This window comes from Mytilus galloprovincialis, chromosome 3 (assembly GCF_965363235.1).
Source record: "Mytilus galloprovincialis chromosome 3, xbMytGall1.hap1.1, whole genome shotgun sequence".
Lineage (NCBI taxonomy): Eukaryota > Metazoa > Mollusca > Bivalvia > Mytilida > Mytilidae > Mytilus > Mytilus galloprovincialis.
Genome location: NC_134840.1, coordinates 106,188,562 through 106,214,673, shown reverse-complemented (window position 1 = coordinate 106,214,673; position 26,112 = coordinate 106,188,562). Strand labels below are relative to the sequence as shown.

Genomic DNA, 26,112 nt, shown 5'->3' with positions numbered 1-26,112 from the left:
GAAGAATAATAATAATAATAATTAAACTGTCAATTGTTCTTGAACAATTGAGAGGTCTTTCCTTTTGTAATGTAAAATACATGTTCTAATAGACGTAGAATGTATTGAAAAGGTCAAGGTCAACCGTACAAAGCTTGAAAACCCACTAAAAATCCATTATATGAGGTTAAAAACACTTAATTCGCTATCTGGGACATGACCTTGACCTTTGACCTTTTGACCTTTGTCAAGGTCATTAGTCCCCAATGTCATTGCTGAAGACCCCATGGGTCTAGGACCTTTGGTTACATAGTAAAAGCTGATTTTGTCTTTTCAGAAACCTAAAACAGGGGTTATGCCCCTTATTAAAAGGTCAAATCTCTTTGGTCAAAATGTAACAAAGTTGCGCCGTAATAACCCAAACATTTTCCACTATTCAAAACTTCTGTAAGTATAATGGTTTCTGAGATTATCCCATAACAAGGTGTTAGGTCAAAGGTCAAGGTCAACATACAAATTTGACCTTGAGGTATTTTTCAAAGATACATGAATTGATGATGAATGGTGAAGATCCTAGGTGTCTACGACTTACGGTTTCTGAGTTTTGGTGGCCAACCGACACCGGTTATTTTTCATAGGGGCATAACCCTACCAATGAGTCGTTGAATCTTTTCGATCCAAATGTAACGAAGAACCGGGGTCTGGTCCTGAACAAATTTCACCTTTTGTTTTTTGTCTACCTATTACGGTTACGGTGTTGGAACGATAACAAGGTTTTTGGGTTTCGGAGGGATTACTCCGAACCGACAAAATATTTCGACTCACAGGGTGAGTTCCAGATAGGTATTCATGACACCTATACAAAGTGTTAATATGAAAGCGACACGTCTTACGGTTACGGAGGCTAACTTCGTCAAAGTTTGGCGGAACAAAAAGAATAATAATAATAATAATAATAATAATAATAATAATAATAATAATAATAATAATAATAATAATCAGAAGAAATACAGTAAGGTCTTTCCCTTTAGTAAAAGGAAAGACCTTAATAATTAAAATGTCAATTGTTCTTGAACAATTGAGAGGTCTTTCCTTTTCGAAATGTAAAGTACATGTTGCAATAGGCGTAGAATGCATTGAAAAGCTCTCAAACACACATAAAACCGCTAAAAAATGACAAAAACAATAAATTCGATAATTTGGACATGACCTTGACTTTTGACCTTGTGACCTTTGTGAAGGTCATTGGTCCACAATGTCATTGTAAAAGACCCCATGGGTCTAGGACTTTTCGTTCAAGAGTTAAAGCTAATTTTACCTTTTCAGAAACCGTTAACGGCGGTTATGCCCCTAAAGAATATGTCAAATCCTTTCGGTCAAAATGTAAAAAAGTTGTGCCTCAGTCACCTTAACATTTTTCACTGTTTACTATTTCTGTAAGATTAACCGTTTTTGAGATATCGACTAAAAAGTTGAAAGGTCAAAGGTCAAGGTCAACCTTAAAAACACTTAAAACACACTCAAAATGCTTAAAATAAGGTCAAAAACACATAATTCGCTATCTGGGACATGACCTTGACCTTTGACCTTGTGACCTTTGTCAAGGTCATTAGTCCCCAATGTCCTTGGTGAAGACCCCACGGGTCTAGGACCTTTGGTTATATAGTAAAAGCTGATTTTGTCTTTTCAGAAACCTAAATCATGGGTTATGCCCCTTACAGAAAGGTCAAATCTCTTCGGTCAAAATGTAACAAAGTTGCGCCATAATGACCCAAACATTTTCCACTATTTAAAACTTCTGTAAGTATAATGGTTTCTGAGATTATCCCATAACAAGGTGTTAGGTCAAAGGTCAAGGTCAACATACAAATTTGACCTTGAGGTATTTTTCAAAGATACATGAATTGATGATGAATGGTGAAGATCCTAGGTGTCTACAACTTACGGTTTCTGAGTTTTGGTGGCCAACCGACACCGGTTAATTTTCAGAGGGGCATAACCCTACCAATGAGTCGTTGAATCTTTTCGATCCAAATGTAACGAAGAACCAGGGTCTGGTCCTGAACAAATTTCACCCTTTGTTTTTTTTCTACCTATTACGGTTACGGTGTTGGAACGATAACAAGGTTTTTGGGTTTCGGAGGGATAACTCCGAACCGACAAAATATTTCGACTAACAGGGTGAGTTCCAGATAGGTATTCATGACACCGATACAAAGTGTGAACATGAAAGCGACACGTCTTACGGTTAACGCGGCTAAATTTGTCAAAGTTTGGCGGAAAAAGAATAATAATAATAATTAAAATGTCAATTGTTCTTGAACAATTGAGAGGTCTTTCCTTTTGTGATGTAAAATACATGTTCCAATAGACGTATTATGTATTGAAAAGCTTTAAAACACACTAAAAATCCTTAAAATAAGGTCAAAAACACATAATTCGCTATCTGGGACATGACCTTGACCTTTGACCTTGTGACCTTTGTCAAGGTCATTAGTCCCCAATGTCATTGCTGAAGACCCCATGGGTCTAGGACCTTTGGTTATGTAGTAAAAGCTGATTTTGTCTTTTTAGAAACCTAAATCAGGGGTTATGCCCCTTACAGAAAGGTCAAATCTCTTCGGTCGAAATGTAACAAAGTTGCGCATTAATGACCCAAACATTTTCCACTATTCAAAACTTCTGTAAGTATAAGGGTTTCTGAGATTATCCCATAACAAGGTGTTAGGTCAAAGGTCAAGGTCAACATACAAATTTGACCTTGAGGTATTTTTCAAAGATACATGAATTGATGATGATTAGTGAAGATCCTAGGTGTCTACGACTTACGGTTTCTGAGTTTTGGTGGCCAACCGACACTGGTTAATTTTCAGAGGGGCATAACCCTACCAATGAGTCGTTGAATCTTTTCGATCCAAATTTAACGAAGAACCGGGGTCTGGTCCTGAACAAATTTCACCCTTCGGTTTTTTTCTACCTATTACAGTTACGGTGTTGGAACGATAACAAGGTTTTTTGGTTTCGGAGGGATTACTCCGAACCGACAAAATATTTCGACTAACAGGGTGAGTTCCAGATAGGTATTTATGACACCGATACAAAGTGTGAACATGAAAGCGACACGTCTTACGGTTTAGGCTGCTAACTTCGTCAAAGTTTGGCGGAAGAATAATAATAATAATAATAATAATAATCAGAAGAAATACAGTAAGGTCTTTCCTTATAGAAAAAGGAAAGACCTTAATAAACTGTCAATTGTTCTTGAACAATTGAGAGGTCTTTCCTTTTGTAATGTAAAATACATGTTCCAACAGACGTAGAATGTATTGAAAAGGTCAAGGTCAACCATAAAAAGCTCGAAAACACACTAAAAATCCTTTATATAAGGTTAAAAACACTAAATTCGCACTCTGGGACATGACCTTGACCTTTGACCTTTTGACCTTTGGCAAGGTCATTAATCCCCAATGCCATTACTGAAGACCCCAAGGGTCTAGGACCTTTCGTTATATAATAAAAGCTGATTTTGTGTTTTCAGAAACCTAAAACAGGCTTTATGCCCCTTAAAAAAAGGTCAAATCTCTTCGGTCAAAATGTAACAAAGTTGCACGGTAATGACCCAAACATTTTCCACTATTTAAAACTTCTGTATGTATAATGGTTGCTGAGATTATTCCATAACAAGGTGTAAGGTCAAAGGTCAAGGTCAACATACAAATTTGACCTTGAGATATTTTTCGAAGATACATGAATTGATGATGAATGGTGAAGATCCTAGGTCTCTACGACTTACGGTTTCTGAGTTTTGGTGGTCCACCGACACCGGCTAATTTTCATAGGGGCATAACCCTACCAATGAGTCGTTGAATCTTTTCGATCCAAATGTAACGAAGAACCGGGGTCTGGTCCTGAACAAATTTCACCCTTTGTTTTTTTTCTACCTATTATGGTTACGGTGTTGGAACGATAACAAGGTTTTTTGGTTTCGGAGGGATTACTCCGAACCGACATAATATTTCGACTAACAGGGTGAGTTCCAGATAGGTATTCATGACACCGATACAAAGTGTGAACATGAAAGCGACACGTCTTACGGTTTAGGCTGCTAACTTCGTCAAAGTTTCGCGGAAGAATAATAATAATAATAATAATAATAATTAAACTGTCAATTGTTCTTGAACAATTGAGAGGTCTTTCCTTTTGTAATGTAAAATACATGTTCAAATAGACGTAGAATGTATTGAAAAGCTTTAAAACACACTGAAAAACCTTTAAATAAGGTTAAAAACACCAAAGTCGCTATATGGGACATGACCTTGACCTTTGACCTTTTGACCTTTGTCAAGGTCATTAGTCCCCAATGTCATTGCCGAAGACCCCATGGGTCTAGGACCTTTGGTTATATAGTAAAAGATGATTTTGTCTTTCCAGAAACCTAAAACAGGTGTTATGCCCCTTAAAAAAAGGTCAAATCTCTTCGGTCAAAATGTAACAAAGTTGTGCCGTAATGACCCAAACATTTTCCACTATTTAAAACTTCTGTAAGTATAATGGTTTCTGAGATTATCCCATAACAAGGTGTTAGGTCAAAGGTCAAGGTCAACATACAAATTTGACCTTGAGGTATTTTTCAAAGATACATGAATTGATGATGATTGGTGAAGATCCTAGGTGTCTACGACTTACAGTTTCTGAGTTTTGGTGGTCAACCGACACCGGTTAATTTTCATAGGGGCATAACCCTACCAATGAGTCGTTGAATCTTTTCGATCCAAATGTAACGAAGAACCGGGGTCTGGTCCTGAACAAATTTCACCCTTTGTTTTTTTTCTACCTATTATGGTTACGGTGTTGGAACGATAACAAGGTTTTTTGGTTTCGGAGGGATTACTCCGAACCGACAAAATATTTCGACTAACAGGGTGAGTTCCAGATAGGTATTCATGACACCGATACAAAGTGTGAACATGAAAGCGACACATCTTACAGTTTAGGCTGCTAACTTCTTCAAAGTTTGGCGGAAGAATAATAATAATAATAATAATAATAATAATAATAAACAGAAGAAATACAGTAAGGTCTTTCCCTTTTGTAAAAGGAAAGACCTTAATTAAACTGTCAATTGTTCTTGAACAATTGAGAGGTCTTTCCTTTTTTAATGTAAAATACATGTTCCAACAGACGTAGAATGTATTGAAAAGGTCAAGGTCAACCTTAAAAAGCTCGAAAACACACTAAAAATCCTTTAAATTAGGTTAAAAACACTAAATTCGCTATCTGGGACATGACCTTGACCTTTGACCTTTTGACCTTTGTCAAGGTCATTGGTCCCCAATGCCATTACTGAAGACCCCAAGGGTCTAGGACCTTTGGTTATATAGTAAAAGCTGATTTTGTCTTTTCAAAAACCTGAAACAGGGGTTATGCCCCTTATAGAAAGGTCAAATCTCTTTGGTCAAAATGTAACAAAGTTGCGCCATAATGACCCAAACATTTTCCACCATTTAAAACTTCTGTAAGTATAATGGTTTCTGAGATTATCCCATAACAAGGTGTTAGGTCAAAGGTCAAGGTCAACATACAAATTTGACCTTGAGGTATTTTTTAAAGATACATGAAATGATGATGATTGGTGAAGATCCTAGGTGTCTACGACTTACGGTTTCTGAGTTTTGGTGGCCAACCGACACCGGTTAATTTTCATAGGGGCATAACCCTAACAATGAGTCGTTGAATCTTTTCGATCCAAATGTAACGAAGAACTGGGGTCTGGTCCTGAACAAATTTCACCCTTCGTTTTTTTCCTACCTATTACGGTTACGGTGTTGGAACGATAACAAGGTTTTTGGGTTTCGGAGGAATTACTCCGAACCGACAAAATATTTCGACTAACAGGGTGAGTTCCAGATAGATATTCATGACACCGATACAAAGTGTGAACATGAAAGCGACACGTCTTACGGTTAAGGCTGCTAACTTCGTCAAAGTTTGGCGGAAGAATAATAATAATAATAATAATAATAATAATAATAAACAGAAGAAATACAGTAAGGTCTTTCCTTATAGAAAAAGGAAAGACCTTAATAATAATAAACAGAAGAAATACAGTAAGGTCTTTCCCTTTTGTAAAAGGAAAGACCTTAATAATAATAATAAACAGAAGAAATACAGTAAGGTCTTTCCCTTTTGTAAAAGGAAAGACCTTAATAATAATAAACAGAAGAAATACAGTAAGGTCTTTCCCTTTAGAAAAAGGAAAGACCTTAATAATAATAATAATAATAATAATAATAATAATAATAATAATAATAATCAGAAGAAATACAGTAAGGTCTTTCCCTTTAGTAAAAGGAAAGACCTTAATAATAATAATTAAAATGTCAATTGTTCTTGAACAATTGAGAGGTCTTTCCTTTTCGAAATGTAAAGTAAATGTTCCAATAGGCGTAGAATGCATTGAAAAGCTCTCAAACACACATAAAACCGTTAAAAAATGACAAAAACAACAAATTCGATAATTTGGACATAACCTTGACTTTTGACCTTGTAACCTTTGTGAAGGTCATTGGTCCACAATGTCATTGTAAAAGACCCCATGGGTCTAGGACTTTTCGTTCAAGAGTTAAAGCTAATTTTACCTTTTCAGAAACCGTAAACGGCGGTTATGCCCCTTAAAAATATGTCAAATCCTTTCGGTCAAAATGTAAAAAAGTTGTGCCTCAGTCACCTTAACATTTTTCACTGTTTACTATTTCTGTAAGATTAACCGCTTTTGAGATATCGACTAAAAAGTTGAAAGGTCAAAGGTCAAGGTCAACCTTAAAAACATTTAAAACACACTAAAAATACTTAAAATAAGATCAAAAACACATAATTCGCTATCTGGGACATGACCTTGACCTTTGACCTTGTGACCTTTGTCAAGGTCATTAGTCCACAATGTCATTGCTGAAGACCCCATGGGTCTAGGACCTTTGGTTATATAGTAAAAGCTGATTTTGTCTTTTCAGAAACCTAAATCAGGGGTTATGCCCCTTACAGAAAGGTCAAATCTCTTCGGTCAAAATGTAACAAAGTTGCGCCTTAATTACCCAAACATTTTCCACTATTCAAAACTTCTATAAGTATATTGGTTTCTGAGATTATCCCATAACAAGGTGTAAGGTCAAAGGTCAAGGTCAACATACACATTTGACCTTGAGGTATTTTTCAAAGTCACATGAATTGATGATGAATGGTGAAAATCCTAGGTGTCTACGACTTACGGTTTCTGAGTTTTGGTGGTCAACCGACACCGGTTAATTTTCATAGGGGCACAACCCTACCAATGAGTCGTTGAAACCTTTCCATCCAAATGTAACGAAGAACCGGGGTCTGGTCCTGAACAAATTTCACCCTTCGCTTTTTTTCTACCTCTTACGGTTACGGTGTTTGAACGATAACAAGGTTTTTTGGTTTCGGAGGGATTACTCCGAACCGACAAAATATTTCGACTCACAGGGTGAGTTCCGGATAGGTATTCATGACACCGATACAAAGTGTGAACATGAAAGCGACACGTCTTACGGTTAACGCGGATAAATTTGTCAAAGTTTGGCGGAAGAATAATAATAATAATAATAATAATAATAATAAACAGAAGAAATACAGTAAGGTCTTTCCCTTTAGAAAAAGGAAAGACCTTAATAAACAGAAGAAATACAGTAAGGTCTTTCCCTTTTGTAAAAGGAAAGACCTTAATAATAATAAACAGAAGAAATACAGTAAGGTCTTTCCCTTTTGTAAAAGGAAAGACCTTAATTAAAATGTCAATTGTTCTTGAACAATTGAGAGGTCTTTCCTTTTCGAAATGTAAAGCTAATTTTACCTTTTCAGAAACCGTTAACGGCGGTTATGCCCCTTAAGAATATGTCAAATCCTTTCGGTCAAAATGTAAAAAAGTTGTGCCTCAGTCACCTTAACATTTTTCACTGTTTACTATTTCTGTAAGATTAACCACTTTTGAGATATCGACTAAAAAGTTGAAAGGTCAAAGGTCAAGGTCAACCTTAAAAACATTTAAAACACACTAAAAATACTTAAAATAAGGTCAAAAACACATAATTCGCTATCTGGGACATGACCTTGACCTTTGACCTTGTGACCTTTGTCAAGGTCATTAGTCCCCAATGTCATTGCTGAAGACCCCATGGGTCTAGGACCTTTGGTTATATAGTAAAAGCTGATTTTGTCTTTTCAGAAACCTAAAACAGGATTTATGCCCCTTAAAAAAAGGTCAAATCTCTTCTGTCAAAATATAACAAAGTTGCGCCGTAATGACCCAAACATTTTCCACTATTTAAAACTTCTGTAAGTATAATGGTTTTTGAGTTGTTCTGATAACAAGGTGTTAGGTCAAAGGTCAAGGTCAACATACACATTTGACCTTGAGGTATTTTTGAAAGTCTCATGAATTGTTGATGAATGGTGAAGATCCTAGGTCTCTACGATTTACGGTTTCTGAGTTTTGGTGGTCCACCGACACCGGTTAATTTTCAAAGGGGCATAACCCTACCAATGAGTCGTTGAATCTTTTCGAATCAAATGTAACGAAGAACCGGGGTCTGGTCCTGAACAAATTTCACCCTTTGTTTTTTTTCTATCTATTACGGTTACGGTGTTGGAACGATAACAAGGTTTTTTGGTTTCGGAGGGATTACTCCGAACCGACAAAATATTTCGACTAACAGGGTGAGTTCCGGATAGGTATTCATGACACCGATACAAAGTGAGAACATGAAAGCGACACGTCTTACGGTTTAGGCTGCTAACTTCGTCAAAGTTTGGCGGAAAAAGAATAATAATAAACAGAAGAAATACAGTAAGGTCTTTCCTTATAGAAAAAGGAAAGACCTTAATAATAATTAAACTGTCAATTGTTCTTGAACAATTGAGAGGTCTTTCCTTTTGTAATGTAAAATAAATGTTCAAATAGACGTAAAATGTACTGAAAAGCTTTAAAACACACTGAAAATCGTTTAAATAAGGTTAAAAACACTAATTTCGCTATCTGGGACACGACCTTGACCTTTGACCTTTTGACCTTTGTCAAGGTCATCAGTCCCCAATGTCATTGCCGAAGACCCCATGGGTCTATGACCTTTGGTTATATAGTAAAAGCTGATTTTGTCTTTCCAGAAACCTAAAACAGGTGTTATGCCCCTTAAAAAAAGGTCAAATCTCTTCGGTCAAAATGTTACAAAGTTGCGCCGTAATGACCCAAACATTTTCCATTATTCAAAACTTCTGTAAGTATAATGGTTTCTGATATTATCCCATAACAAGGTGATAGGTCAAAGGTCAAGGTCAACATACAAATTTGACCTTGAGGTATTTTTCAAAGATACATGAATTGATGATGATTGGTGAAGATCCTAGGTGTCTACGACTTACGGTTTCTGAGTTTTGGTGGTCAACCGACACCGGATAATTTTCATAGGGGCATAACCCTACCAATGAGTCGTTGAATCTTTTCGATCCAAATGTAACGAAGAACCGGGGTCAGGTCCTGAACAAATTTCACCCTTCGTTTTTTTTCTACCTATTAAGGTTACGGTGTTGGAACGATAACAAGGTTTTTTGGTTTCGGAGGGATTACTCCGAACCGACATAATATTTCGACTAATAGGGTGAGTTCTGGATAGGTATTCGTGACACCTATACAAAGTGTGAATATGAAAGAGACACGTCTTACGGTTAACGCGGCTAAATTTGTCAAAGTTTAACGGAAGAATAATAATAATAATTAAACTGTCAATTGTTCTTGAACAATTGAGAGGTCTTTCCTTTTGTAATGTAAAATAAATGTTCAAAAAGACGTAGAATGTATTGAATAGCTTTTAAAACACACTGAAAATCCTTTAAATAAGGTTAAAAACACTAAATTCGCTATATGGGACATGACCTTGACCTTTGACCTTTTGACCTTTGTCAAGGTCATTAGTCCCGAATGTCATTGCTGAAGACCCCATGGGTCTTGGACCTTTGGTTATATAGAAAAAGCTGATTTAGTCTTTTCAGAAACCTAAAACAGGCTTTATGCCCCTTAAAAAAAGGTCAAATCTCTCCGGTCAAAATGTAACAAAGTTGCGCGGTAATGACCCAAACATTTTCCACTATTTAAAACTTCTGTAAGTATAATGGTTGCTGAGATTATCCCATAACAAGGTGTTAGGTCAAAGGTCAAGGTCAACATACAAATTTGACCTTGAGGTATTTTTCAAAGTCACATGAATTGATGATGAATGGTGAAGATCCTAGGTCTCTATGACTTACGGTTTCTGAGTTTTGGTGGTCCACCGACACCGGTTAATTTTCATAGGGGCATAACCCTACCAATGAGTCGTTGAATCTTTTCGATCCAAATGTAACGAAGAACTGGGGTCTGGTCCTGAACAAATTTCACCCTTTGTTTTTTTTCTACCTATTATGGTTACGGTGTTGGAACGATAACAAGGTTTTTTGGTTTCGGAGGGATTACTCCGAACCGACAAAATATTTCGACTAACAGGGTGAGTTCCAGATAGGTATTCATGACACCGATACAAAGTGTGAACATGAAAGCAACACGTCTTACGGTTTAGGCTGCTAACTTCGTCAAAGTTTGGCGGAAGAATAATAATAATAATAATAATAATAATAATAATAATAATAATAATAATAAACAGAAGAAATACAGTAAGGTCTTTCCCTTTTGTAAAAGGAAAGACCTTAATAATAATAATAAACAGAAGAAATACAGTAAGGTCTTTCCCTTTTGTAAAAGGAAAGACCTTAATAAACAAAAGAAATACAGTAAGGTCTTTCCCTTTTGTAAAAGGAAAGACCTTAAATAAAGTATTTGCAAAATTGTGTTGTAGTAAAAACAGGATATTTTTTTTTAAAAATCTAAAAACACAAAAATTGAACAATAGAACCCTTGATACTAGCAAAGTTGCGTTGAAATAAATATTAAATTATTATAAAAAAAATAGAATTAATTTCTAATATTAAACACTTAAATATAACAAAACTTCAGAAAAAAGATACAAAAAGCTATTTTATTTGATCAACATTTTATGATAATTTTTGTTCATTATTTTGTTGTATTCAATATGAAGCATACTTCAACAAGCAACAAAATATACAAATATATAACATACTTCAACTGACACTTTTTTTTAAATCAAATTAATTTTGCAAAATAAAATTTAAAACAAATATAAAAAAAAGTGATGTTTTGGTTCAATTATAGGCAGCATCATAGGCATTATAGGTGCACCATTTATGTACTTTGTTTTAGTTAAGAAAATTCAAGTACTCCGTGTTTGTTTTTATTCATTATATTGAGTTGTGAAATGTATGGTTATATTTTGTGTCTCTAATTTGGAACTCCATCATTGGAATTGATAAATAGATAATAATAAGATAAATTGCAAAATAAGTGTAATTTATATAAACAAACTCTCGTGTAGACATTACTTTGTGACCAACCTTAAAAGATGTCCAAATTTAGGACCACTTTGTGAAACCACTAAGGACTAGAATATACCATAAAACCATCCTAAGACATGTCTTATATAATCCTGAGATAGTTTTGTGAAACTGACCCCAGAAACTCAAGGATAACAACATGACACCAGTTGATTGTGCAGATGCAGCATCATATCTTGTAATATGACTTTTGAGACGATCATATTAGTGAAATTTGTCTTATTTTATCGGAATTGTTTTGGAATTAATATTCATTTAAAATAGATATTTTACATGAGTCAGTATTTATGAAATACACGAGTTTCAATAGTGTTCTATGCCATTGTATTTAAAGTAATATATTTTACAAAAAAAACATTTTTATCATATGTTTTTATATTATTTATGAAAACGACACTGATATAATAGATATTTAATATGACTAAATGATTGTCCCTTTAATAAAAAAAAATCATAAAATCTTTTTTTTCCCCTATTATTTTATTATATTAATTTAAAACTAATTCCTTTTTGAAATAGAGATCCTCAACACACACAATGACAGTCTTTGACATATCTGCAATTCAAGTGAAATCGGTGACGTGTAGTTTTGTGAGAATTATAGAATAACTAATCGAAGAATTCAAATAGAGAAAAATATTCAACGAGTGACCAAACAACACATTAATTCACGAGTGCGCGTAGCGCATGAGTTAATTATCAGTGTTGTTCGGTCACAAAATTTCATATTTCACCTTTGGACATTGTAAACAATATTATTAATTCTCAAATTATCTCAATTATCAAAATTATCAATGTCTGTCATTTATGAGTAGTTTTCAGCAGTGGCCTTAAATATCAGAGTCGAACAGTTATTCGTCAGTGTAGTCTCGTCTGTGTTATCCAGATAAGAGTGCTTCCAAAGTCAACCAGGCTCAGCTACTCAGGAGAAACACTAACTCAAAAGACAGCTCAACACAACTGTTCAAGCCAGACAACTTTAACTTGGAATATTTCGAACATTTTGGACTTCTAAACTTATACTGTGAATGAATTAGTGAAATTAGTGACTTTATTAATTGGAACATTTGGACTTTATTTATTTGTAAATTGTTTTGGCATCATTATTATTATTTGGACCGATTACTATATAAAACTGTTACAACTTGCTCCTTGCTTTATAGTTTTGCCTGCCATTGCGTAAGTCTTGTGAAAGACTGACCCCCTGTACCTTGGGCTGTGCATGGTCAATAGTCCCCCTTAAACTCGTCGTAAATTGGCACTTGGTGACAAATGGCTGGAAAATAACTAATATTGTACAGGAAACTTAAAAGCCAAATAAGAGTTACAAATTATTGGGTTCATATATATATACAGGATTTTCTTTATGAAATAATTTTTCTTTATACCTTATGCAATCAGTCACAAGCACTACTTCATTCAAAAATAAAAAAAAGATGTGTCTGAGAGAACCAATGCCTCCACTCAAGCTTGATTATGGTCTGGGAACACAGTTATCGTCCTTTGTTTTTTGTTATCCATAAATATAGTTCTTAGTGTGGACAGTGTGTTACTTGCCAAATCTTTTGAATACCCCTTCTAAATGGTAATTTTTGAAATCTGAAGAAGAGATTTTATATGAATTTATAGGGTTAAATATACTTATGACGTAGGTGAGTACATCTCATGGATGTAATTCTTAATCACCTAGTTAATTGCGATGAGAACATGTTGTGAAAGCTAACATATTCTATATAATATAAATGTAATTTCATTGTAAGTATATCTAACCAAAGTCATATAAAATTTATTTCCCCATGTGTTATGCCTCAAATAGCAAGAAGGTGGTGAAATTACACTGTAAAAAAATTTATGTCATGAATTTTAAAGAAAAATGGTGATTTGGTCCATCTGAAAAATGTTAAAAATTAGCATTTAGGAAGTTGTCAAAAGATTTCAAGAGCCCCTCAACATAAAATTGCTCATATTTTGAGTTAAAGCTGATAAAAGTTTTCTATAATTTTTGACATAATTTGTTCCAAAAGTAGTACAAGACACTGTTGGGATTTTTATATTTTAAAGAAATGCACTAAAAAATAACTGTTCTCGGGCCTAAGAGATGAAATCAGTAAATATAGAATCTGTACTTTGGCATCTTCCCTGAATGATTTATACCTTTATACCTTTATCTTTGGATCATAAAATAAGCCAACAGCTTCTACTGACCCCTCATCTTGGAATGTCTTAATGCAGTTTCTAGTCTCATAATAATATATTATTAGACTTATTAAAAATAAAACTTCTTTAGGTGTGCGCAGCTAAACACTTAACACGAATATATGAATTTATACATTTATACAGGTTCCTAATTTTCGCCATTTAATGCAGACTTTAAATTTAAAATATTCAAAGTCTTTGCCGTCACAGTTAAATCTGACAGGTTATTCCACTGATCCACTATAATTGAAAAAATGTCGTCTTACACTGTTTTTTTTAAAAGTTTTAAGGAGTGACCTTTAGTATTATTAGATGGTGCTAAAGTAAATAGGCACATCCAGTTAATATCATCTATACAATGCAACACTTTGTAGACTTGTATCATATCATTTCTATCCATACGACATTACAAGGTTGACAAACCCAATAAATGTAGTCGGTCTTCATAACTAAGATGATATATATTTTTTACCAGTTTAGTGGCCCTTCTTTGTATAGATTCCAGTTTGCAGATGTCTTTTTAAAGGTATGGTGACCAGACACCTGTCACATATTCTTACAGCGGACGCACTATTGATTTATAAATAGTAAGAAACATATCTTGATCCATGTAATCAAAAGAATGATGAATAAGAGATACCTGTTTTTCAAATTTTAAATTAGACTCGAACGTTACTCCCAGATCCTTTTATTCTTTGACTGCAGATAATGCAATAAAATTTCAAGATCCATCCAACAGGGTATAACAACATTGTCAGGATTAATATGTAATACTTTACATTTAGCAGCATTAAATTTTAATTTCCAAATTTCTGACCATTCACATAAACTATCCAAATTTTCCTGTAACTTACAGCGCTCATAATCTAACAAGACTTTAGAATAATCTTTAGAATCGTCAGGAAAACTTTCATCATTTTGGCATTAAATGGTCAAAAATAGCATTCCTGGCCAAAGCTTTTTCCATTTTGAGGCATAAGTTGCATTCTGACTTACTCTCTGACAGGTTTTCATATGTCAATATTTGTGTTTGTAGGCTTTAATCATGATGCATTACTGTAGATTCTGAAATTACTGCGATGTTTTTATTAGTGCGAAAAATGCATCAGGGTTATAATCGCAATAATTTAAATTTACATTTTGGATTTTTTTACATGCTTTAAACAGGATTTTCACAATATCGCAAAAATTAAAATTGCATAATAAACTCATCATAGATACCACGATTAAATTTTGTATCTATGCCAGACGTGAGTTTGGTCTATAAAAGACTCATCAGTGACGCTCGAATTAAAAAAAAGTTAAAAAGGCAAAATAAAGTACAAATTTGAAAAGCATTGAGGACCAAAGTTCCTAAAACTTTTGCCAAATACAGCGAAGGTTATCTATTCCTGAGGTAGAAAAGCCTAAGTATTTCAAAAATTCAAAAGTTTTGTAAACAGTTAATTTATAAATATGACCATATTAATGATAAATCATGTTAAAACTGAAGTGCTGACTACTGGGCTCTTAGTCTAAAATGACAAAATGGAAATAATAAATGTATGCAATGTTTTCTGAATTTACAGTATTCCTTTATGAACTCTGAATCTACAGAAGGTAGATTATCTCAGACAAAATGTGTTATATGAATGGTCCTCGTCTAATGCCCTGTTTGGAGCAATTTAAATGTGAGGAGTTTGGGACATAAAAGTTGAAGATCATAATAAAGATTTCACTAAATTTGAATAAAAAGCACTTTACAATGTCTTTTGTATCTGTTTCATTTCACGTAATATCTTTTTTATTCTTCTGTACGGGACAGCAAATGTTTCAAATATATGCCTATTGAGACTAAAATTACATAAAAAAAAATTCACTAAAAAAAGAAAAATCTTTGTATCAGACCATACTGTCTGCCAAAAAAATTGTATAAGCAAGAACCTTTTTGTATTTAGATTTCTTGTATCAGGTAACCTAAGTATAGAAAAGATAAAAAAGAAACAAACTTTTATTTCCTATAGTTTCAGTTTCAGTACGCATTTTCAAAAATATATATGTGCTGCAGCCTGAATTGACCCTAAATTATTTTCAGTCTTACTTGCAATTGGCCAAGACCATTTTATACTCATTTGAGAAGTATTCTATTGCTTTTAATACATGATATATTAAATAGTAACGCATTAAAAAAATAATGTATTGCAATATTTTACTCTTTAAAAACCCAAATGTTAGTGTTAAAATCTGTTACTTTTAATGTAAAAATTTAACATGCAAAGTTGAATATAGAATTTAACATATTGTCTATAATATATATCCTATTGTCATAAATCTTTGTCAGCGGTCTCAAAATTTATTCATACCAAGTTTTACTGAGTTAAGTCTTACTACAGTTTTTTTAATTTATTTTGTGTAATGTATTTGAGAATTCAAATATTAAGTTTGGCAGAAAGCACACAATCAAACAATTTTCCAATTTTGCCAACATTACAACATTGGCCTAATTTTAAGCTAGTTGGACAGTTCTGCTAAAATCTTCGACCACTTAAAATTTTATAATTGTTTGTATGCACATTGAACAACAAATTTATGTGACATATAGAATTTTCTGACGTAAGACACTCAAATCAATGAATGTGTTCGTAGATAGTAGATGTTTTTGTGTTTTGTTAGATTGTTCCTTTTAAAATTGTTATATGATGATGACTGATGTACCCATATTTTGACTATTATATTTATTGTGTCTGTTTATTTAACGTATCAATGTAAATATGTCGTAAATTGATGAGACTGTCATTAAAGTGAGAGTGTTAGCGCTATAGAACCAGGTTTAATCCACCATTTTCTACATTTGAAAATGTCTGTACCTGAAGTCAGGAATATGACAGTTCTTGTCCATTCGTTTTTGGTGCGTTTTGTTGTTTGATTTTGCCATGTGATTATGGACTTTCCGAATTGATTTTCCTCTAAGTTCAGTATTTTTTGTGATTTTACTTTTTAAATTGGTATTTTATTGTCAGAATGGTGATTTTTTCTTACAAACTCAATATTTCTGGGTTAAATTGTAATGGAAAATTGTAAATTTTACTTTTTTAAGCTAGGAAGGAATATTTCATTTTAAAGCAGACTCTAAGGAGACAGATTTCAATCTTTTGAATAGTATCTTATTGTTGTTTATTCTTTTGTAAAAAAGAGATAAGTTCTAAAAGATTATTTTAAAATATCATTTGAGTTTATTATCTTATTATTGCTGGCAAAGCTTTATTTCAAGTTAATTTTTTTTAGTTATTTTTTTTTTTCACATGTTGCAGAACAGCTCATCACAATAGTGTGCATTTATCATTATACCAAAAGAAGAATTTAGGGTTAACTTATTGTTTCTTAAATCATTTCAATGATTTTATTTTAATATCCACAAACTTTATTCTCTGAAAATCTGGTTTTAACTGAATACATACCATGCCTTCCACAACAAAGGATGCTTGTAAAACAATAATTCAATTTTGAATATATATCAGCTTCAAGAAATTTAAATTTGTTAAACTTATCCCTTTCTCGAGAAATCTTTATTTGATTTTTTGCAATGGTTTTTCACCAACCTCAAGAAATCCTGTTTGATTATCAGTGACATGGTTCAATGGTATATAAACACTATCAGTCTTCTGGTCGACTATCATACCATGACGATGACTGAATGTTCCTCGACCTACATCCTGGCCACTTATCCTTACATTAAAACCTGTATGGAAACAAAAATAAATTTAGTTACCATGTTGATGACTAATAATCTCTTGCCCTACATTAAATATATTTGAAAATAAATTGAAACCTCAGTTACCATGACAATGACTAAATATTCTTAGCCCTCCATTTTGTCCACTAAATCCCGAGATTGTTTCCTCAGAGTATTTTTGTGATTTTACTTTTCCATGTGGACTCAATATTCTTTAACATTTAAAAACAAGTTCGCATTTTGCTAAATCAGTGACTACTTCTCCAAGGAATCATGAACTCAGGGAAAATGCACATTTTGAAAGAAACTAGATGTGTCCGAACAACACAAATAATCCAGCAAAAATTTTACAAGTTTTTTTCGAAATGGCATAGTAGTTTCAGAGAAGAAGATTTTTGTAGAATTTAACGGATGACTAGGGACACCAAGAGCTCACTTAATTGGCCCTGTTAGCCAGGTGCGCGAAAAACCAATTGCTGGTCATTCATTTTTAAGTGTACACCATACCTTGATACAACAAAGAACCAATAGCAAGAGCTTCAGCTGTAGCCCAGTCTAAGTCTCCACCATCTTGTATTTTCTGTAATCGTCTGTCTAGATGGGTCTTCTGTATAGTAGGATGTACATTCTACAAATCATAGTTTAAATTGCTGTGAAAAGTATTCAAATCAAATTTAGAATTTCTAGTTTCTAGGTATTTAGGAATCAGAATTTAAACATTGTCATGATTGTTCAATTGTACTTATTATAATTTTAATCCTTGATGAGTTTATTTGTAGTGAAATAATTAAATTTGCAACTTCTTTTAGGAAATATAAGCAAAATAATAATTAACAAGAATGTGTCCATAGTACACAGATGCCCCACTCTCAATATCATTGTTATGTTAAGTGGACCATAAATTTGGGGTAAAAACTCTAATTTGGCATTAAAATTAGAAAGATCATATCATAGGGAACATATATAATAAGTTTCAAGTTGATTGGACTTCATCTTCATGCAAAACTACCTTGACCAAAAACTTTAACCTGAAGTGGGACGAACGGACAAAGGAACAGACAGACAAACAGACGGACGTACAGACCAGAAAAACATAATGCCCCTCTACTATAGTCGGTGGGGCATAAAAAAAATCAAGGAATATCAATCATAAAAACACATAATGCATAAGTTAAATGAAGAGAGCATATAATTAATGAAATTATACTGCTTTCAAATTTAAATGTATACATTAAGATTCCAGTATCCAGTAAATAGTTATCAAAGGTACAAAGATTATAATTTAATACACCAGACGCACGTTTTGTCTAAATAAGACTCATCAGTGACGCTAAGATCAGTAACCTACCATATCTGAAGGGACAGAAACAGATTTAGCTCCAACAAATTTCAAAGTATCCAATGTGACACCAGTATCCCATGTTGTTACAACATCTCCAGCCTGCTGACAAATTGACCAGTCTGATTGCAGATGGAATGCCTGAAAAAGATTTTAATGATTAACACCAAAAGCCCATGGTTTTGAAATTACTTAATATATCTTATTCAATGTTGGTTGGCAGGCTGGGTCATTCAATTTTTTTTTTTATCAGATACCTAAATTATGTTAATATTCAGTTTTGGTTATATTTGAACAAGAAATTTCAGAGATTAAAAAGACTAAAGTGTCAATTTTTGCACATCCAACAGATTTAATGTAAATACATCATAAGCCTTTTAAGAAATCCACGACCTTGTGCAATGCCAACATTCAAAAATAGCAATATCAATTCATTCACCCAGTATGTTTAATTTTGTTTTTAAATTAAATGTACATGTTTAATTTTGTATAAAAGACATTTTTATCTGTGTGTATTAGTGTGTATCAGTACAGTTCATTCCGGTTATTTGCATAGCCTATTTGTCAGACGAAATTATGCAATAAAGCGGAGTATGCTTATATCCGAAATGCCAAAATACGGAGTCAAATAACATCGATAGTGCACATCAGTAAAAGGAAATCCTGAAGAAAGATGAACGTCCATAATCCTCTTACAACATATTGAATGATTATTTATTCTAATAAAAGTTATTTGTCTAGTGTCATGCATTTTATTTCATTTTTTATTTTTTCAATAAAGTTTATAAACACATTTAGTTTTAGTTTGTTTATGTACCGACTTTTCCTTTACCGGAGATACGAAAATAAAATTGTTCTAAAAATAGATTTGTTTCTATGACCCGGATGTACAAATTATATTGGTTTTTTTTTACGCTTTGATTAAAACAAACTGTTGAACAATGCTACACAGTTTATAATCATTTGATACAATAAATGTGTAATGAACTGCCTTTAATATGCAGTATTTACCGATTGCACAGTGATGTAACACTGTTACTTTAACCTCGTTAGTTTCGTATATGCAAAGCACATGTAATGGGGCCCTGCACGGGTTATTTGCTGGACACGAGTGTTGAAAGTGAGAAAATATAATAATTTTAAGTTAATGTTCTTTTAAAAAAATATTAAAAATGAAAGATTGATGTATGAAATTCTTCAACCATATATAAATGCCCTGTAATATTTAACATAAATGTAGATCCCCCCTAGCCAAATTACGAGATTGCACATTGGATAATGATCGACAATTAGCAAAGCGTTATTGTTTTAAAAATACACCCAAAATGTAATCTATGAACAATTTTTGAAATGAAATCAATAATTAACACCTTTTGAGATAGAAGATCATAGAATGGTTGTGTTTTTACAACAATCAGCTGATTGACATTTTAATGCCCTCGAGGCTTAAAATAGAATATGGGAAACTTTACCTGTGTACACATCGAGGCCTTTTTTATAATCATATAAACACGAAAGAAACTGTTTTTAAACTTTATTTAAAGAACACAGAAGTAAATGTGAAATAACATAAAAAATAATGATGCATTCAAAAAAAATATACTTACCAAATTGCTGTTTCCGGTCAAAACATCTTGTCAGTTTTAACTAAGCATATCTAGCTGCGATTATTTTCTATGCAATTAACCGAAATGCCACTTGTGGGGCTATGCATATAACCGTACAATTTAACATTAGATGAATGGGAAATGGTTTTGTGCAGGAGAAAAGTATGCAATTAACCGAATTATGCTATTAAGCAGTATGCAATTAAGTGGAATCGACTGTATAACAAACCTTAGGCACACATTTATCTTAGTGTATCAGTGTAACCAACCTTTGGCACACATTTATGTTTGTGTATAAGTGTGTATAAGTGTAACAAACCTTTGGCACATGTTTTTCCACCATATCTAAATTATTAGATAATTCTTTATTCCACTCAGCAACTTCTTTATCTAAAACTTCTTTATTGCATATACCATCAGTCTGGAAAAATAAGAGGCAGAAAATTGGCCAAAGCATGCAGAAATTTGTAAAAAAGTAGTTTAGGGATCATCAATTTTGTCATGTTACTATTGACAGTAGACTCCATGTTACATAAAAATTACAAAACCTCATTCTTGCTTAAAAATTCATACAATAACTTATAAAATTCTGCATCTTTCAATCATCTTGCTTCAGTTTACCATCATTTTCAATTTACATGTGGACTTTGTCTAATCATGAAATATAACTCTATTCATCGCTGTAAAAAAGTTTAAGGTCATCATGTGAATCCCTAAAACAGTTGTTGCATTAATAGTTCTAAACATGCAGACAGCATAGCACTCAACTTTGATAATAATTTGAAAGTATAGGTCTGCGGACTCTGTTTCATTTATTTTCATTTTACATGTTATGAAATTACATTTTCTGAATATTGTGCCTCTTTGGTTCTATCCTGAAATGACTTTCCCCAGGGCCCAGGAATGTTAAAACCCACACACTTGAAAGCCAAGAATTTGAGAAAAATATGTCACAAATCATGAATCTTATGAATGAAAATATGAATATAAAGGCTCTCATTTTAAGAATGAAGGCCTAAAACCATGAACTTTAATACTGTACTCACTATAACCTGTTCTGAAAACATATCTGGAATACTTTTTCTTTGATTTATAACATTATACATGGTGGGCTGTGTAAAGGTTGGATCATCAAGTTCGTTGTGTCCATATTTACGGAAACAAATAAAATCTATTATTACATCTTTACCAAATGTTTGTTGATACTGCATAGCTAGAGATGTAGCTCTTATAACTTCCTACAAAACAAAAGTCGTATTATCTTTAAGGTCTGATGATCATTTTCCATACAAAATATACACAAATATTTTTTGGGGTGTCAAATAAGATTAAACTGGACTCTCCAAAAAGAAGAATTTAAATAAAACTAAGTTTTACGTGCAAAATTCAAACTAGAAAATTAAAATTAACAAAAGTACTTAAATCTTTTTTTGGAAACTCTGATTAATAAATTGAAAAGCATATATGTATAAAAGACATCTAATTAATTTGATGTTACCTCCCAATCAAAAACAAAAAGACTATTTTTGTTTTAATTTTGTATGAATAAGTAGTGCTAGACTTAATGTTTTGTTCCAACTTTAGATGTGTATTTACACATGTATTAAAACATGTGGAGCAGGATCTGCTTACTCTTCTGGGACACCTGAGATTAACCATGTTTTTGACTTATGAGTTTTAATGTCCCTTAACTTAGTGATTGACTTAAGGTTTTATTCCAACTTTTTCATGTGTATTTACACAAGTATTAAAGCCTTTGCATTTTCCATTTACTTGTGGAGCAGGATCTGCTTACACTTCTGGAGCACCTGAGATACTCATGTCTTTTTACTTGTGGGTTGTAATGTCCTGTCGGGAATTTAGCGCGAATATTTACATGTTAATGTTGCTACTTGACTTATGTATTTATGACGTTACTTATATAGCAATGGCTAGACGTTAGAATAAACACGATCTATACACAATGCATTTTATCTACTTTACACAACATTTATGGTGCCGTGACTGTCGGAAACAATGGAATCGAAGTTAAAAGCAGTACGTAGAGGACACAGAGGGCAAGTTACAAAGTTATTCAAGAAATTCGATGAGATTGAAAATAATTCGGACTTAGACAAAGACGATGTGAAATTAATTTCGGATGCAATTGAACAGAAACAGAGGACTATCGTGGATTTGAATGAAAAGATACTGGATTTAACGTCGGAGGAGGATGTAGCAGAGGAAATTCAAGAGTCTGATGAGTATATGTTTAATTTAGAGTCCAAACTTCGAAAAATTAGAAAAATTACACATTCTGATTCTATTTCTCAAAATGTAGCATCAACGTCTCTAGATCCAAATGCAAACAGTTTTACTCCATCTTACCCCACAAATTCATCGCTTACCAATGCCAATGTTATACGCAGCAATGAAACTGAAATTAATGTACAGCCAACCAATTTTGATAACTTCCGCTCCATGCAAAATACCCAACGTGACTTGCAGTCTACAAATAACTTGTACAACCAAGGTTTTTCTTCGGTATCAAATAGCAGTCAAAACCACAGATTACCAAAACTAGATTTACCGCACTTTGATGGGGAAATTTTACAATGGCAAACCTTTTGGGATTCCTATGAATCAACTATTCATTTCAACAGTACTTTGACCGAGATACAGAAATTTAGTTACTTGAAGGCCCAACTCCATGGCCATGCCGCCCAAACTATTGAAGGTTTCGCACTGACAAATGCCAATTACACTACAGCCGTCAATTTACTCAAAGAGTGTTTTGGATTGCCCCACAAGATAATTCATGCCTACATGAAAGCTTTAATGGAACTTCCTTCACCGTCAAATGATTTAAACAGCCTAAGAAGGTATGGAGACCACCTAGAAACGTACGTAAGAGGTCTTGAATGTTTGGGTCAAACACAAGAAATGTATGGCGCGCTACTAGTACCTATAATTATTAGTAAACTACCAGTAGAAACGAGAAAAAGTATTGCCCGTGAATATGATAGCGATCATATAACTCTAAACAACCTCAGAAAAGAAGCGAGAATTCTTGAAGCGGGACAATTTACCGACCGCGAAGGTTTACATACTACCGCAACATTTCTGACCGAAGTTCGTAATAAAACTCAGCGAAATTTCAATACAAACAATCCACGTTTCAATGACAAAAAACGTCCATGCATCTACTGCACTGGTGTACATTTTCCGGGAGATTGCACGACAATTTCTGACGTGAATGAAAGACTGAACATCGTAAAGCAAAAGAAAAAATGTTTTAACTGTCTGGGAAACCACGGTGTTTCCGAGTGTAAATCACGTAACCGATGTAAGAAATGCAACAAGAAACATCACACCAGTATTTGCGGGGAACAAGCTACAGATGGAAAAGGACAGGACAGCAAGGAGAAATCAACCGTTGTAAGCTTGGTAAAAACAGAAGAACCAGAAACAGCAGTAATGTATACCTCACAACACACAAGTGTTTTATTGAAAACAGCTATTGCAATATCATATGGGAAACAGATCACAGAAGCTAGTATTTTGTTTGACGAAGGTGCCCAACGTCCATTCATCACTCAGAGCATAGCCGAAAAATTACAGATAAGACCAAGCGGAAGGGACACAATTGAACTGTCAGCTTTTGGAGACAAGGAAAAGAATATACACCATTTGGATACAGCAACCGTTCAACTACAAACTGACAAAGGTGAGATTGTAAACATTAATGCATTGATTGTTCCAGATATTGCAGTCCCTCTTCAAAACCAGACGAAATACCTTACACGCAATTTGCCATACTTGAAAGATTTAAAGCTCGCACATCCTGCAAATAACGCTGATAGCTTTGAAATTTCACTCTTGATAGGAGCCGATTATTATTGGGATATAGTTCAAGATCACATGATTAGAGGGAATGGTCCTACAGCAGTAGCATCAAAAATTGGTTACTTGTTATCTGGACCCGTAATAACACTGGGGTAAAGCTGATGACCGTAACTGCATTCACGGTCATCCCAAGATGTCGGATGAAAAATTAGGTCAGTTTCTGTATTGTCTGTTAAAGTGTTTCTATATCATTTTCTTTACAAATCATACATTGAAACGATGTAAATTTATAAAAGAATCACTCACAAATCACTAATTACTTCCGAGAAATGTGCATGGAACGGGAAATTCGATTTGAAAAAATCGTTAAGATGACCGTAAATCATAATCAAAATATTTTCAAGATGACCGTAACATAAAACAAGGATGACCGTGATTGGTAAAAAGATGACCGTAACTTGTAAAGGATGACCGTAATTTGTAAAGACTGACTGTAATTTATATAGGACGACCGTAACTTTTATAGGATGACCATCAATTCTAAGAAATATCCGTATTGTATTCAAAGCTTTTTTGTTGAGTTTGTCGATCTCAATAGGGGCTCGGTTAGCGGATATAAATATGTTTCATAAATTTCTTTTTTTAAACTATAATATAATTGGCCATATTTAGGATTTATAACAATGATAGTAAATTGCATATTTCTCGTAAACAATGAAATATTTATTGATATCGACGTTAAAATTTTAACACAAATTTACAGCGATACGACGAAAATTTGAAGAAACATGAATGTGTCCCTAGTACACGGATGCCTCATCTACACTATCATTTTCTATGTTTAGTGGACTATGAAATGGGATAAAACTGTAATTTGGCATTAGAATTAAAAAGATCATTCCATAGGGAAAATGTGTACTAAGTTTCAATTTTATTCAACTTGAAGCTGGACAAACGGACAAACAAACAGACGAACGGACGAACGTACGCACAGACCAGAAAAACATAATGCCAATAAATGGAGCATTAAAAACATTAATAATACATACGAATATTTGGTAATCGTAATGTGTATGGGTCCAGAGGAAGCAGATTAAAATCTTAATTTGTCTTGATATATGCAGGCAGAAACACTTTTGAAATAGAACAAAATAATCGAAGCTCTGTGTTTATCGAGAAAGCGATAAAAGTTAACTGTAATGTTTGATATAATAACAAAATTTTAAAAAGTTAATAGAAACAAATAAAACGACAATTTTCTTATTTCAAAAACACCATTTGCATAAGTTTTCAATGTATCTATTACATAGTAATGCAAAACAATAAGATATCAAGTCGACGACATGGTTCTTATCGGGGCCTTTTATAGCTGACTATGCGGTATGGGCTTTGCTCATTGTTGAAAGCCTTACGGTTACCTATAGTTGTTAATGTTTGTGTCATTTTGGTCTTTTCTGGATAGCTGTCTCATTGGCAATAATACCACATCTTCTTTTTTATATATAGTATCTATAAGTTGGATGTAAAAAATGCATAACCTCCGATTTTTTTTTATCACAGACGGAGAACATATCAATCTTTTAGTTCAGAAATTTTCGTGTCTGCCCTTCCATTATGTGAATCAAGAAAAAATTCCCCAAAACATGTAACGATTGTATCGAAAAGAGAAAAATCGAGTGCACCTTTTTATGTAAGGGCATGTTAGGGGTGTATATTTTGTCTTTAAAACGTACAAAGCAAGAGTATTTTATATAGCATCTCGCTTCAGATTCTATCATTATTATATATCAAAGCTACAGGTTGACTTTATAACGTAAAAAAATGACAGTACGAAAAAATGAAATATATGGGTCAATTGAGATACCTATCTAATGAATCACAAAAACAGAGTAGGTGTGTTCGAATAGCTATTTTTTTCTAAAAGTACTTGACGACAGTCTTTT

The 26,112-nt window shown here is 33.4% G+C and overlaps 1 protein-coding gene across 3 annotated transcripts in view; it reads right to left on the bottom strand.

Annotated features, from left to right (window-relative positions):
* LOC143069702 (2-oxoadipate dehydrogenase complex component E1-like) overlaps nucleotides 1-26,112 on the bottom strand; it is a 79,170-nt gene that overhangs the window by 30,764 nt on the left and 22,294 nt on the right. For all 3 annotated transcript variants that reach the window (XM_076244474.1, XM_076244473.1, XM_076244472.1), the window contains 5 exons: nucleotides 21,391-21,582; nucleotides 20,664-20,765; nucleotides 18,747-18,878; nucleotides 17,906-18,026; nucleotides 17,265-17,404 (listed from right to left, as the gene is read on the bottom strand). In XM_076244474.1, the coding sequence (XP_076100589.1) occupies nucleotides 17,265-17,404; nucleotides 17,906-18,026; nucleotides 18,747-18,878; nucleotides 20,664-20,765; nucleotides 21,391-21,582 (687 nt within the window). The remainder of the gene's footprint in view (nucleotides 1-17,264; nucleotides 17,405-17,905; nucleotides 18,027-18,746; nucleotides 18,879-20,663; nucleotides 20,766-21,390; nucleotides 21,583-26,112) is intronic.